A 15,500-nucleotide genomic window follows, 5' to 3' on the forward strand; every position below is an offset into this window, starting at 1 on the left:
TGTATCGAAGACAAGAAAACAAATAAGATAAATATGATAATGTTTCACCGTAACACCAAAATGAGAAAAAAATTTTTTGTCACAACTTGAAATTGGGCAAATAAATATTTTTGTCGCAATTGTCAAGGATGTACTGAAACAATTCGTGGTTATAAAGTTTCTTATAACTTAAACTCCAGTTTTATTGCTTAACAAACCGTTTAGTGGATAATAAGTCAATAACAATGATTATTTTAAAATATACTTAGTCTTAAAGTAATTGTTGTTATCAAACTCCACCGAGAGCCAAACAATATGGTTCAACTTATCAATTTTCTTTATCATTTATGATTACACATGGCTCTAAATACTAATACTTCTATAAAATCTAGGATCAGTCAAATTCAAATTGTATTTGAGATAATTTTACTTCCTTAAAACAAATTGACTCGTATGAAAGTTTAGAGTTTTTAATTTAATTTCAAGATCGCATTTTTATATACGTCTTGTGGTAAAACAATCCAATAAATAGATGATATAGTGTATGTTTAAGCATAGCAAATTTCTTTTATATTAAATGAGTTTTGGGGTGGCGGGGTTTCGACACGGACCCTACCATGTAAATTATTTAATTAATATATATTCTTACAACAATTATCATTTAATTATTGTAGAATAATATGATTAGCCGTTTTGTTTTTTTGCAGTATGATTTTCTGCAAATAAATTTTAATTATATATATTTTTCCGCATTTGATAATTATATCAAATCATAATAATTTATCATGACTAAATAATTTAGAAAAACTGTGAATATATATTCCTCAATGATGATTAAGTGAGACATATCTATTGGCAAATATTATACATCTATTGTCTTGATATTAAAAATTGAACATGAGTATTTTTACTCATTAAGAGGCATGCCCAGAATTGGATATTGGAGCATACATATATAACACAAACAAGATACGTATTAAAACAATTCATTAATTAAACATCTATAGAAATTTAATTTGTGAACTCAATTATTGTATTACTATTTTCTTTGTCTTAATTTACCTCATGTACTTTCTTTTTTAGTTGGTCTCAAAATATAGTATATATTTTTATACTTAGTAACAATTTAACTTAAATGTTCATTTTAACCTAATGAGATAATTTAATGTCTGTTTGGTATGTAAGAAAACATTTTTTACAAATTATTTTCTTATTTTTATATGTCTGGTTGGACAAATTTTTTGAAAAATCTTTTCTTTAGAAAATTAAATTCCTTAAAAATCATGAAAATGACTTTCTTAATGGAAGTACGAAAAAAAAGTTTTATAGTTTATCAAAAAAAAAAAAAAGTTGTATAAATGATATTCTATGTTTGTTATATGCTCCCCATCCACCCATGCTCCCAACTCCCTACCCCTTGACCATTGCACCACCCTTCACCCTTGAGGCCCCACTCCCTACATCCTTTTCCCTCTATAGTATTTTGCTAGATTACATATAAATGTTTTTGGGATAATATTTTTTTACTTACAAAACACTAAATCAACTTGTTTTTTAAGAAAACATTTTTCATGTAAAATTGTTCCTTCATACCAAACACATTACACTGATGCACAATTATTTCTGGCTTGTTTTAAACCATAAATTTCAGAAATTCTTTTTCTTAAAACTCCATGTCAAATTAATTAAAGAATATTACAATATATATTAATTTAATATTTGATCTACATTCCTTATACTTCCTCCGTCTCATTTTATATGTCACCTTTTTAATTTGTATTTGCATTTAGAAATGATGTAACTTTACCCTTCTACCCTTATTTAAATTCTTTGGAACTCAAGTTTTCAATTAATGAATATGAATTAGTTTATTTTGATTAATTAATTTAACCAATGAACATGAATCATTTACTTCGCTTTTCTAAGTTGGTCAAATGTATATTTTCAAGGCTAATAACTCACAAGGGTAGAAAAGGAAGAATATGGTAATTTATGCATTGATTTTATAAAATGACAAGTATTATGGACCAATTATTTATAGAAAGAAATGACATATAAAATGAGACGGAGAGAGTAGCGTTTACCAGTTGACCAGATATATATATTTCCAATATATATGTTGGTGAAAGAAAAAACATCATTCTACTTGAAAATGAAACCCCACACGGAGTACGAATACATGCAATTCACAAAATACATCCCTCAATAATTAATTCACCATCACAACATCATCAACAAGAAGAAGAAGAAGAAGAAGTAGCAAAGAAAGAAATTGTTGAAAAGAAGCATCAACAACAAAAGTACTTTGGAATATTATTAGGAAAAAAAAAGTGAGAGGAATTAATGGAAAGGGGTAGTGAAGAAAGAAATCAGTTAAACAATTACAATTTACAAGTATCTTTTTCATCATCATCCTCAGTAGCAGCACCAAATAATGTTCATCATGAATTGGGATTTATACACTTTGCAGATCAAAACTTGAGCTTCTTAGCTCCTTCATCACAATCTTCTCAGTCTCTTCAAGCTGCTGCTGCCGCCGCCGCCGCCGCCGCCGCCGCCAGCGTAAGTGTTACGCCATCCGCCGCCATCAATACAAACGCTGCTGCGGCTGGCGCGTCCAATAACGTTGGTGGTGGTGGTGGTGGTCTAGGGTTTAGCCACAATGAATTACTTGTCAATAGACCTTCTTGGAACAACAACGAACAGGTAAATTCGGATGATTTACAACTTTATCGTAGATTTGTGCTGGTGAAAGATAACAACCATCACAAAAAATATATTGGGATCTCTTTTAGGGTTTCTCAAATTATTCTTTGTAATAATTTCTTCTTTTTGTTTAATTTTACATATAGGTGGAAGCACTAGATCCCAAGGGTATAAATGACGAAAATTGCAGCGGTAATGCCAGTGAGGGTAACAATTCATGGTATTATTTCTCTATAACATTTACTCCTACTAATTTATTTTCAAAATGTTACATCGATTCTCGCGCTATGAATTGCGGCTTGTTATTTTATATAATATAATATAGAAGTGAAATATCTTAATTTAATCTAACATTTGATTTATCTTGGTTTTAACAAAAGGGGAAACTGAAGAAAGGAGGGATGGAGATCATGATCTATTTACCCTTCTCACAACTATTCATGCATACTTCTTCTTCTTCAATTCTTTTTTTTAAAATTTAAGAAAAGGGTTATTAACCTCACTATTTTGTGCTTAATTCATTCCATCAAAATCTGAGAAATTAGATCGGAGACAAAGATTTTCTCACTCTTAATTAGAGTGCAGAGTCTTGGGAATGAATTGCTCTTCCTAATATAGAGCATTTTTATAGTGCGATTTAATTAAACAAGGTGAATTGGAGTTGGTCAGACTTTGAACTTTTCACCACGCGTATCAAAATTAATCAGACTAAGGAGTTTCAGACAAAGACTTGAAGGAAAAAAAAGTCTTTACTTTATTTTCAACTCCACTATTTATTAGTACTACCTCTCTAGAAGCTTCTTCATGATTTACATTAAAACCTGAAAAGAGATCTAGCAAGGCATTCATGCAGATAGATTTTTGCTATCATGTTTTCTTGAAATGTCTCTCTTGCTCTTTAATAATGACACTATTTCAAAGTGTGTATATAAATACTATGGTTTGTACTAAATAATATGTGGTGTTGTGCATTTTGAGAAGGACAAGTGCTAGATAGATCCACTATACATATTATAATGCTCAACTATAAATATATTTGTACCCACATCATGATAAAATTCAACTCACATATGATAAGACTTTTTTAATTTATTTGCTAGCACAAGTATATATACATTTTTATTGTTGTCATGAGCTCATCAAGTTATTATTTTACTAGCAAGCAATTACATTATTTCATTTCTAAAATATGTAGGTGGAAGAATTCATCTTCAGACAAAGGAAAAGTGAAGATAAGAAGAAAGCTAAGAGAACCAAGATTTTGTTTCCAAACAAGGAGTGACATTGATGTTCTTGATGATGGATATAAATGGAGAAAATATGGTCAGAAAGTTGTCAAGAATAGCCTTCATCCCAGGTACCTAATAATAATAATAATCAATTACTACTAGTTTCTCATGTTTTTCCTTATAGGAGTTGATTAAATTTATCTTACAAAGTACTCCTTATATCTTTATATGATATAGTTAGAATTTCGTGAGTCAAGCGATTTTATTTGTTTTTACTGTGATTCATTCTTCTTTTTTAAAACTTAATTTTGGCAACTGCGATATATTGTATTTCTTATATAGTTACAAAATATGTTAATGATTTTTCAAAAACATTAAAATTTGAACTATCATATAAATTGAGACAAAAGAAGTATAAATGTTGTTTTAGTTATAAAAAGAAATAATATAAATACTTAATATGCCTCGTTACAAAAGAAAAAAAAAGAGAGTGTGTTACTGTTAGCAATATATGTGATTGTTGAATGTAACGATGTAAGTACATTTATCCGAAACAACTTTAGGAGTACTAATTCATCTTCTAAATTGATTTAATTAATAAATGGGTAAGTTATTGACCCATTTGATATTATTTGGATGAAATAATTTAAAAGTCGATTCATAATTTAATCCCTTTGATTTTTACTAAATTTTAAATTCAAAGTAGTTTTGCTATAATTTGTTATTGAGTATCTACTAAGCTTTTCTCCTAATGTTATGACTATAAAAAAAAATTAAATAAATAAATAAAAAAAAATTCTCATAAATCAATCTAAACAGCATATTAACTCATTTTAAAAATGAATTAAACTAATTAAATCAAAATGAGAGGAACTTTGAAATAGACAGAACTTCTAGAAAGTAAGAGAATTATGTCTTTAATTCCTTCTATCCATTTAATAATTATTTGTGAAAATATCGTTTTACACATCAATTTCTCTCAAATCGTGTTGCACAAAATTTGGGATCACGAGATAGAAGTCCAGATCAATTAAATTTAGGGTAGTTTTTCTTCAAATAGTATATTTATATTAATATTTAATTAAATGGGATAACTTAAATTTAGAACTAACTTGATATTAGTCTCTTCTCCTCAAATCATAATATCATCATATAATTGAGTTGTTTATAGTCTTTAAAAATAATAACTATAATAACAAAATGACAAAAATATAATTAATTATGCATTGAATTTCTATAATAACAAATTATTTGAGAAAACTATTTTCAGAAGGTGCGACAAATGACTTGAGATGAAAGGAGCGGTACTTGAAATGTTGGTTTTTTTTTTTTTTTTTTTTATTTTTTTTAAACCCTCCCTAGAAGATCACACATGCTTATTCTTTTGGTGATTTAAACCCATAATTTTAAAATTAAAAATGGCAAATATCTACCACATGTGCAATCCTTCTTGTCTTTGAACTATTTATTCTAAAATTCGTAATCTAAAAATTAAAATTATAACTCCGATTCACGGGACATTATATTGGACCTACAATTTAAAATTAAAAATGGTGAAAGTGATATATAAAGTGTGCTTTCAAATAGTTTTGGGAAGTACAAGAAATTGTATAAATTGGTATTATTACTTCTACTCCATATCTAGAAGTGGGATAGACCCTGTTGACAGTAGCCTGTGGACCATCTAATATATCTTCAATTCTCCTCTAACCATTGATGAATACTTCTTTTTTTCTGCTCCAATTCCCTTTTGCTTTGTATTTTTCTACTTTGGCTTTATTTGCTTCCAGTATTTTCTCTTATTTTCCTAGTTCTAATAATTACCTTAAATTCAAAATAATATTTCCTATATATTTGTATAGCCTGAGAAATGTTAAGTAATAGATTTGGTAATGGACCATTTATATATATTGATAATGGATGACAGTGACATATGTTTATCGATATCATGTTGAGGTGCATTACCATCTTATAAATAACTTAAGTCGTTAAAGTGCATTACTAGTAGTATAATTTAGTTGTCAGGATACAGTTTTGTATAATATTTAAGAAAAAATCAATTAGTAGTATAATTTAATTAATATATCCTTATTAATTCTTCAATCGTTTTCTATTTATATAATATAGGCTAACTAAATAGAAACGGAGAGAGTATTTAGTAATTCTAAATATGGTTGCTTTTCAAGAGATGTATGTTACACTAATCTTTGCGTGAATATTGTCTAATGGCTCCTACAACAAATAGACTGAAAGTTGAAAGAGTCGTTTGGTGTGAGGTGTTGGTATAATAATTCTATAATAAAATGTAGTATTATTTTAATCTGTGTTTTGGAGGTATTAGGTAATTCTTATATTATTTATCTCACCATTTATACCTTAGTGATGAGATAAGTTATCACATATATATGATGGAATAACTTATTCCAGGATAATTAATCTCGGGATAACTTGTTTCCCAACCAAATGACCTGGAACGATTGAAACCTTTTGCTTATATTTTAGAAATTAAAAAAAAAGAGAGAAAAAAATCATCAATTTATCCAAGAATGTATTGCATCTCACTTCTTAGTTACTTAAGATATTTATGATGAATTGAAATTGTGCTAAGTATTTTTTAAATTTGTCAATATGAGCTGAACCAATCACATAATTGGAGTATGAAAGACTATCAGGGGTGTAATTTACTGTAAAGTCCCTGTGCCGATCATAATTAGCATAGTTCAATAAGAAATTGATTAAGTCGAGAATATAATTAAATAATAAAAATATTTTTTTTAAATAACTTAAATGGTCACATACTTCAATTAATTAATGGATGAAAATAGTACTTTGAGTGTTTCATTTTATTTGGTTCATATATATTGACTTGACACAGCTCTTACGAAATCTTTTATTGGAAATGTATTTTATTAAATTAACTTTATTAATGGCACAATGAAACTAAGCTCAAAATTTGACTACTACTACTATTTTATATAGTTATTTAATATTAAAATAGTACGAAAAAAGTAATAAAACTCTCTTAATTTATTAAAATGAACAAGTAAAAAATGTATTATGTTTTAATATAAATGTCAAATGAAATAAAGAGAGTATTGCGACTGAATTGAATTGAAAATGCATATGTATACCCCTGGAGATTAACGTGGAGTGCAAGCATGCATTTGACATTTCTCAAGGGTAAGTAAGTAAATTGAAAATCTTAATTTTAATACAAAGGTCAAATAATATGAAATAGAGGATATAAACTAAAGCATGATCGTCGATAAAAATGGAAGGAAGTAAATAATCTAAATCATTGGTTATTGGTGGTGCAAAGTAGCTGATAGTGTTTTTCATCCACCTCACACTTTTCTTATAGTATTGTGTGTGGTCAGATTAAATATAAATATACGTAAATATTTCCCAAATATACTAAAATAAATAAGAAAATTACTTATAATCTCATTTTCTTATTGTTATTGCAGGAGTTACTATCGATGTACGCATAGTAATTGTAGAGTGAAGAAGAGAGTTGAAAGATTATCAGAAGATTGTCGTATGGTAATAACTACGTATGAAGGTAGACATAACCATTCTCCTTGTGATGATTCTAACTCTTCTGATCATGATTGTTTCACCTCTTTCTAGAATTAATATTATTATTATTATTATTACATCCACCAATATTCTGTATATAGCACGTACCTAGCTACCCATATATATTATTGATAATTATTATATTATATAGTTTTATAAGGAACAACAATAACAATGTCACAACGAATCATATATATATTGTGAGCTAGCTGCATGTTGCTATGGTGGATTTTATATTCGTTATGTCGAGTTTTTTCCCTTTATTTATGTATGGCTAGCTAGCTCGATATAATTTTGTAGTCAAGACCATGATTTATTTATATTGATGATGAATAGTGGATTTTTCTCGTCTATTGTTTTTCTTTTATTTATATTAAAGTTGAAACCTTTTAAGTAAATTGATCATGATTCATGTCTCTACCCATGAGGGAGGGTTAGTTCGTTTAATTGGGAACAAGTTATCCAAGGATTAATTATTCGGGATAGTTATCCTGGGATAACTTATCCCACTATGTATATGGGATAACTTATCCCATTACTATGACAACCAAACTAGATACCAAATTTTTATCCCATGACTATTTATTCTTATCCCTCATACCAAAAGATTATATTCACATTTGGTCATTACTAAAGTCGTGATAACGTAAGATAGGACAAGGGAGAAAACAATTTATATATATATATATATATATATATATATATTATGTGAGAGTCTAGTACTAATGTACTATTTATATTCGATTCGTGATTTATTAGCATGTACGTTTATGGTGTAATTAATTAGTAACGTTTACAGGTAAGTACACCCTTCATTATAGCAGTAATCTTTTTATGTACTTAATTAACTGGGACCCTAGTCTCTTCTAATACTAGTTTATTATTTGATTCTTCTATTCAGTTTAAGTAGAGCTTAGTTTAGCATATATTATGAGTGACATCATATATACTGAGGCTTGTTTTAGTGTTTGATCCTTCAACATTAATAGATGGGTTGAGGGTTCTAGTCACCTGGAAGGACATGTGAAAATATTATTGATCTTCCTGATGAGTGGGGTGCGGAAAAAAAGTACTAAGAATATGAAGTTGGAGATTCATTTCTTAGACATCACGAAAACATAGTATAGTAATTTATAGTCTAAAGTCAAGTTCAAAAATGATTATGTTAGAGTACAATATTCTGTGAATGTGAGGGAAATTTGGTTTCAAAGTAACTTATTCTAGGTAAAATAAAATACTTTTGGTTAAGTTGAAATGTCATAAATCAATCGATTTCTTGTATTGGCCATAGTAGAGATAAAAACAAATATATCTATTTTTTTATTGTTACTTGAAAAGACATTATCTTCATTCCATAACTTGTTTTGGGAGTTTCACCAATCCTAATTAAACACGCCAATTTATTGATATGAAAGAAGAAACACTTTGTATTTGCTGCTAAGTAGTTGAAGTTAAATGAAGAACTTTATAAACCACACAAAGTATTTTTTATTTTTTTTTGTCGAACAAATTATCTTGAAATTGTAATATAGAAATTAAATGATGATAAGATTATTTAGCACATATACTTTTATTAGTAGATATTTGGTTATGGGACTGAATTGAAATGTTTGATGTATAATATAAAACACATGTTTGGTTTAAACAAGATAGTTTTGATACATTTTTATTTAATGGGTGCATGAAATATTCTGGATTTCTTCGCTTTAATCCAATGTTTCATAGTCGAATTTTGAAAATCCCATCTCCAATGTCTCATAGTTTAATCTTGAAATCCAATAGGGATAAAATTTATGTATATCTCTTCCTCCAAAATTCTTCTCTTTTTGAAAATAATACAAACTTGTGAGTTGTGATATGGCTAAAGTGGATAATAGTTGGAGTTGCACGTTAGCTAGATATTGTCAATGTCTTTTTATGCATTGACCTTACACTAAGGTGGCAACTAATGACCAACATTATCACTACTGTACTGTGTCACCCCAACTGGGGTTACACATGACTTGGACGAAATTACAATTGTCTATCAGAGATTTCAAGCAAATTCAGTTAGAAATGCAAGACTGGATTGAACTTTAAAGTTAGATATATACCACAGCTCATACATATGTCAACTTTCCCTTGAAAAGTTGTAGTTATGTCAGTTTTCGAGCCTAATTTCACCACCTTCTGTCATCCAAAGAATCCTTTTGCGTAAATCAGTCTATACTTTAACAAAACTAGCAACACCAACTACCATATAAAAGAAACGGAATATATACAGAATTACCAAAAAGAATGATGAGCAGCATTACCTAATCAGACCATGATTTAAGAACCCCCAGATTAGGAGAATGCTTGAGCAATAATATCATAACTTGCATTAAATAGTCATCCACATATAGCCACGAACAGTTTTAAAGACTTCAGCAAAGTGACCTTGCAAAGCAGGGGATCTTTAAGAGTGTCGAAGCAAAACAATACCTGAATTTTGGTATCCTGCTTGATACTTGCCCATAGGAAAAAGACATGACCTTCCTAGTTACTCTATAGCAGTTCAAACATGGAACGGAAAACCACAATTGAAGTTTCATAAACATCACAGCCCATGAAATTGTTTATAGTCTGGTTCAAACTTGAATCTTTAAGAGAAATCTCAATAAGAGTACATCCAACAATCGAATAATCCTCTCCTAGGTCGAGTCATTTTGAATATCTATTGTACCACTTACGAGATCTTTGCTTGGGCTTGGCATCAAGAAACATCAGAACAACATGTGAAGAAGTTCTATGAAAGTTCAAAACTTCCTCTGATGATTCTTCTGACTTATCCATGTCCATTTCCCAGAAAATCATCAGTTTTTCCAATACTCGTGCATTCTTCAGGAAAAACTTCACTAGTTCTATCTCGTTTTCTTCACCTTTGAAACCAGTCAAATGAATTGACTTTAGATGGGATTCCAAGCACACAATGCTTTCATCAAGATCAAGCAGCTGCCAATTCACACTCTCGCAGACGGTCGAGAGTCAGTAGAGAAACCACTTCATCGGGCATAGTAAGCTCTTATATCAAAACAGCAATAAATGAATAACGATAATTAATCATTCAGCAGTGTAGGCAACCATTCCTCGATTAAAAGTGGAAATGTCAAACAAGATTCATTTCCAAAATGTCTTGGACCATTTACTTCTCTTTGGATTTTTCTTTTCCCAAAAGTTCTACTGATGCATTAAATGTCCAGTGATCTATCCATTCACCAGGATTTATGTTTGTATGCAGAAGGATTAAACTAATGCTCCCTTTAGACCATATCTTTTGTGCATGAACACATTGGAAACACATCTTTAAGTTCTAGCTTTGAAATGAGTTGATTTTAGAATCTATCAGTGTCGATTTAATGAATTCATCCATATATCAACTTAATGCTCCCTAAAGTTGTAATATCATCTCAATTCTTCTCAGACTTTCTCCACATCACTTTACAAATTAAATCTATTTCAAACATTAAAATTCATTCAGCAAATATGATTAAAAAAAAATGGCATGAGTAAACAAGTATGCCAACTACAAAGTGTGTTAAAAATTATAACTGATGATTAGCAGATCCTCCCTCTCATTGTGGCATGTTTAACATTTTTTGTGAGTGGAATTTGCTTATTAGGGTCAAATTACTCGAAAATAGAGTTATAATGTAGCATTCTTCCAATGACATTGCAATTATAAGTCAACTTTTCCTTGGAAGATTTAGTGATGTCAGTTTTTAAGCCTAGTTTCTTACCTTCTTATCTTGAAAGAATCCTTTCATGTTAAATCAACGTCTAGTTTTACTTACAAGTCCTTCTGACTAATTACCATCCAGAAGAAACGGGTTTTCTACAGAAGAATTAGCGAAAACAAAGACGACCTTTACCTCATCAGACCACAATTTAAGAACCTCCAAATTAGGAGAATACTTGAGCAATAGTATCATTATTTGCATTGACTCTTCATGAATTACCACTTCCAGTTTTAGAGACTTCAGCTTATCAAAAGACACTGGAGAGAGTTTTATTCTGCGAGCCACATCGTACAAACCCTAAAACAACAAAAAACAAGAAATAAGGGGGATTTTCAATAACTTCGTAAGGAGATTAATTGAAAAGCTATCAACAAGTTGTCAAAATGACTATATATTTCCTTAATACTTCTTTCTCACTTTTACACGTAAAGAGAGGACTTTACCGAAATGGAAGTCATGCATAGCCTCTTTCTTTGATTGAACCGCTATCAATAAGGTTGATACGAACAACTTCTATTGAAAAGAGATTCTCAACAACTATATCCTTTGGCACTGGAGCATTATATTTTAACACTTTGAGACTCGGGCAAGAAATTCTGATTTCACAATTGCCATAGCACTCCACTTTAGAAATGTTATTTCGTAAAGTAACGTTTATAAGAGACATGGAAGCAATATCAAGTAGTGTCATATCTCCCACAGTAAAATCTTCTAAGATCAAAGTTTTGAGAAAATCACATTTCGACAACAAGCAACTAATCAAATGCTCATCCGATAACTGGACTTGCTCAAGATTAAGCAATTTCAGCTGACGAAATCCCACACAATTAGGCAGTGTAAGTACATCCCCAGACAAGTGTAGTTTCAAAACTTGCAACGATTAACTCGTTACAAGACAATACGATAACTCAAGTGGCTTACCAAGACGAAATTTTAACACAAGTTCTTGTACATTTCGCTTTGTAGTCACATGATTAATCCATCGCAAAATAGTTGGCTCATCAAACAAATTGTCAAAACAGAGAAGAAACTGAACAAGTTTATTAGTGTCACCTTGGGAAATCAATACCCAATTGATGAAGTCTTTAAATCTCCCAGCTATTACAAAATCACAATACCGTTGTGGATAAAATTGATCAATATCAAAGTGCAAGTAAGGCATTGTAGTCCATACATATCTCCATCTTTTCGATAACACACTCAACTGAACCACATCAAAAATAAAGAGAGATGAAAGGATGTTGTGAAGTACATCATCTGGCAATGCCCTTATTCTATCAATCCATGTACCGGTACTGGAAATCTTAGGTTTTCTGGTTGATACTTCCATTAAAAAATCCGATTTGAATGAGAAAATACCAACAAAATTACCTTGTTACGAAGATATACGATAGGTAGAAATGGCACCCTGACAGCAAAACTCAACAAAGGTCACCAGTCCCGGTCTATATGAACTGACGGTTGGAGAGAGAAGAAAACGGCAGTTCTTGGGCATTGTTGTAAGGTTTTCCTTCTTTGGAAAGATGAAAAGAATGAAAATGTAACGTTTTCCCCCAAAATTATTAGAGTTTGTTTTGTTTGGATTAACATGAGAACTTTTAAGCCAAAAATGTAAGTTAGATTTTTTATTTTGAAAAATCTTTTTATATTATTCAAATATTATACTAACTATTTAAAACATATTAATCTAAATAGAGTTTGAATTGAAATTGATTTTTTTTTTTATAATTTATTGAAACTAAAAAAAATTAAGAAAGTCATTTTCTTCTATTCAAGTGGTAAAAAGCTATAGTCACCCATTTATTTCCCCAGAGCTTTACAAGTACTTGTATATATGCACATCAAATAAGCCTCGAGACACCGATTGAGGATGCTTCAGAGTTCAGACTAAGAATGAAATGTTGAACAAGTATGAAGCATAAACACAAACACTCTTGCCAGATTGAGCTGATGAAAATTGGATCTCGACAACTCACAATAATAGCAAGCATTTCATGTAGTTTAAAGGAGATATGAAGACGTGTTTCTATGAAATACACATTGATTTCTGAGCAAACAGTATCAATAGTTGCAAAAAATCAGTGTTTAGGAAGCACTAAAATTGCTACTTTGGCACTTGTAAAGGAAGTTAACCACACCCTGCTTGATACTTTCCAGTAGAAATAAGACTTGACCTTCCTCTTAGCTACTCTATAGCAGTCCAAACATGAAACATGAAACAACTATAGTGGTTCCATAAAAACCATGGAACAATGTAATTTATGATACAGTTTGGTTCTGGCTTGGATCTTCAAGAGTACATTCAACAATCAAATAACCATCTCCTAGGTAGAGTAATTTTGAATTATCTATCGTACCATTTACGAGAACTTGGTTGGGGCTTGGCATCGAGAAATGTCAAAACAACCTGTGAAGAAGTTGTAGGAAACTTTAAAACCTCCACTAACGCCTCTTCTGATTTATCAGGATACTCATCCCAGATAATAGTCAGTTTTTCCAACACTCGTGCATTCATCAGAAAAAACTTTACTAGTTTTATCTCGTTTTCTACACCTTTGAAATTTGTCAAATGAATTGACTTTATATGAGATTCCAACCACACAATGCTTTCATCAAGATCATGCATCTGCCAATTCTTAGACCAGCGTACATTCTAGCAGACAGATGAGAGTTAGAATAGAAACCATATCAGGATATACTTATATTGAAACAACTATGAGCAATTGCTCAACAACATAAGCACGCATATCCTACATTACAAATGACATTAGTTCTTGAGCCTAATTTCACCGGCTTCTGTTCTTGAAAGATTCCTTCCCCGTTAATCAACGTCTAGTTTTATCATACAAAACTTACAAGTCATTCCGACTACAATATAAAAAGAAATGGAATTTGTACACAAAATTTGTGATAAAAAAATGAAGAACTTTACCTCATAAGACAGCAACTGTAGAACCTCCAGATTAGGAGAATACTTGAGCAATAATATCATAGCTAGAATAAAATCACCATCAACTCTCGCATACAGTTTTTGTTGGAAAACTATATGAACAACGGAAGCATACCAATATCTTTCTGCTTAAATGAATAATAAATAACCAATATTATTTATACTAGAACACATAATCATGTTAGAACACATTAACTTGCTGAAATTTAATTCGATAAATACTTCTTGAAGTGTGAGTAGATACCTCCAAGCGAATCTCCAAGATAAATAGACCTTCAAGCAAATCTACGAGATAGACAATGGCTATGGTCTTCTACAGTGATCTCAAGTTCACATCCGAACTCTCTCAATACTTGGGTGGGCAAGTATCGAATAGAAAACTAATCAATCTTTTTCTAGGTTAGGAGAATCTCTATTTATAGAGACTTCTTCCCCAATCCAAAAAGGAGAAAGAAAACCCAGTTTTCTTGAAAAACAAGAAAACACACTCCTACTCCTTTTTCCCCTAAGAAATTGGTTCTGAGTTAATAGTTAAATATGGGCACTGGAGGGACCACATAATTAATTACTAAGGCTTCCTATTATGGAAATAATTCCAAATAATTAATTTGAATTATTCTTACCATAATTAATTACAAATCATTCCACTAGAAATTTGTAATTGCACTCCTCTATTTATATTTCATAATTCCCCATGTTAAGATTTCAGATACTAATCAATAAATTAAATTACTGACGAATTTAACTTAATGATTAATTTCCTTTAGAGCACTACTTAACTTATTTCATGTGTCGAATTCATAAATCCACTTGCAAGGTTTGACACGATAAAAACTTATAAGTTTCTTAAAAAGGCATATCAATCAATCTCTATAACGAGACATGGATTCCATCAACTAACTTATTATTTCACCAATATATATTATTATCATCCAACTTACCAGACATATTGACCCATCTCAGAATCTCACCTTTTAATAAATCAAAACGATAATTAATATATACAGATTATAATAGTTATATCAGGATTAAGAATATAAGTACATTTAATAGTTTAGATAATATGTTTTGTAAGTTAGTCTAAAACAACTATCTCTACTCGGTCCTGTTCAATACATACAAAATGCACTAGCACAAGAAGTTGAAATTATACCGTTCCCATAATCAAGATAAATTACATATAATTTTGTGTTACAATCTTACCGATGTCATGTCCAATTTCCATCCTAGATTGTGAACAAAAAACTTTATACTTATAAGAACCGATGATTTAATCCTATGTGTATAAGCTAAAACTCT

The 15,500-nt window shown here is 30.2% G+C and overlaps 3 protein-coding genes across 3 annotated transcripts; 1 reads left to right on the forward strand and 2 right to left on the reverse strand.

The window, feature by feature from the left end:
• The first annotated feature begins 2,125 nt into the window (after positions 1-2,125).
• LOC125819860 (probable WRKY transcription factor 12) lies at positions 2,126-7,560 on the forward strand. The gene is made up of 4 exons (XM_049499268.1): positions 2,126-2,685; positions 2,832-2,905; positions 3,881-4,042; positions 7,382-7,560. The coding sequence occupies exons 1-4, from the start codon at positions 2,323-2,325 to the stop codon at positions 7,542-7,544; spliced, it is 762 nt and encodes a 253-aa protein (XP_049355225.1). The 5' UTR covers positions 2,126-2,322; the 3' UTR covers positions 7,545-7,560.
• A 2,528-nt stretch (positions 7,561-10,088) lies between these two features.
• Positions 10,089-11,866, reverse strand: LOC125820297 (F-box/FBD/LRR-repeat protein At3g26920). The gene is given in 4 exon segments (XM_049499743.1): positions 10,089-10,514; positions 11,384-11,548; positions 11,695-11,736; positions 11,834-11,866. Coding segments are annotated over 4 exon segments (579 nt in total). The 3' UTR covers positions 10,089-10,175.
• Positions 11,867-13,595: 1,729 nt separating this feature from the next.
• LOC125820105 (uncharacterized) lies at positions 13,596-14,277 on the reverse strand. Its single transcript, XM_049499529.1, has 2 exons — positions 14,184-14,277; positions 13,596-13,904 (listed from the first exon to the last, which is right to left on the reverse strand). Exons 1-2 carry the CDS (start codon positions 14,241-14,243, stop codon positions 13,596-13,598), a joined length of 369 nt encoding a protein of 122 aa, XP_049355486.1. The 5' UTR covers positions 14,244-14,277.
• Between the last annotated feature and the right edge of the window lie 1,223 nt (positions 14,278-15,500).

Source organism: Solanum verrucosum, unplaced genomic scaffold (assembly GCF_900185275.1).
Source record: "Solanum verrucosum unplaced genomic scaffold, falcon-dt-bn FXZP01000020.1, whole genome shotgun sequence".
NCBI lineage: Eukaryota > Viridiplantae > Streptophyta > Magnoliopsida > Solanales > Solanaceae > Solanum > Solanum verrucosum.

Coding starts and splice junctions, on each gene's coding strand:
- LOC125820105 (XM_049499529.1), bottom strand. CDS start 14,243: ATGATATTATTGCTCAAGTATTCTCCTAATCTGGAGGTTCTACAGTTG. Junction 13,905..14,183: donor TACAGTTGCTGTCTTATGAG/GTAAAGTTCTTC, acceptor TCTGTCTGCTAG/AATGTACGCTGGTCTAAGAA.
- LOC125819860 (XM_049499268.1), top strand. CDS start 2,323: ATGGAAAGGGGTAGTGAAGAAAGAAATCAGTTAAACAATTACAATTTA. Junction 2,906..3,880: donor AGTGAGGGTAACAATTCATG/GTATTATTTCTC, acceptor TAAAATATGTAG/GTGGAAGAATTCATCTTCAG. Junction 4,043..7,381: donor AAGAATAGCCTTCATCCCAG/GTACCTAATAAT, acceptor TTGTTATTGCAG/GAGTTACTATCGATGTACGC.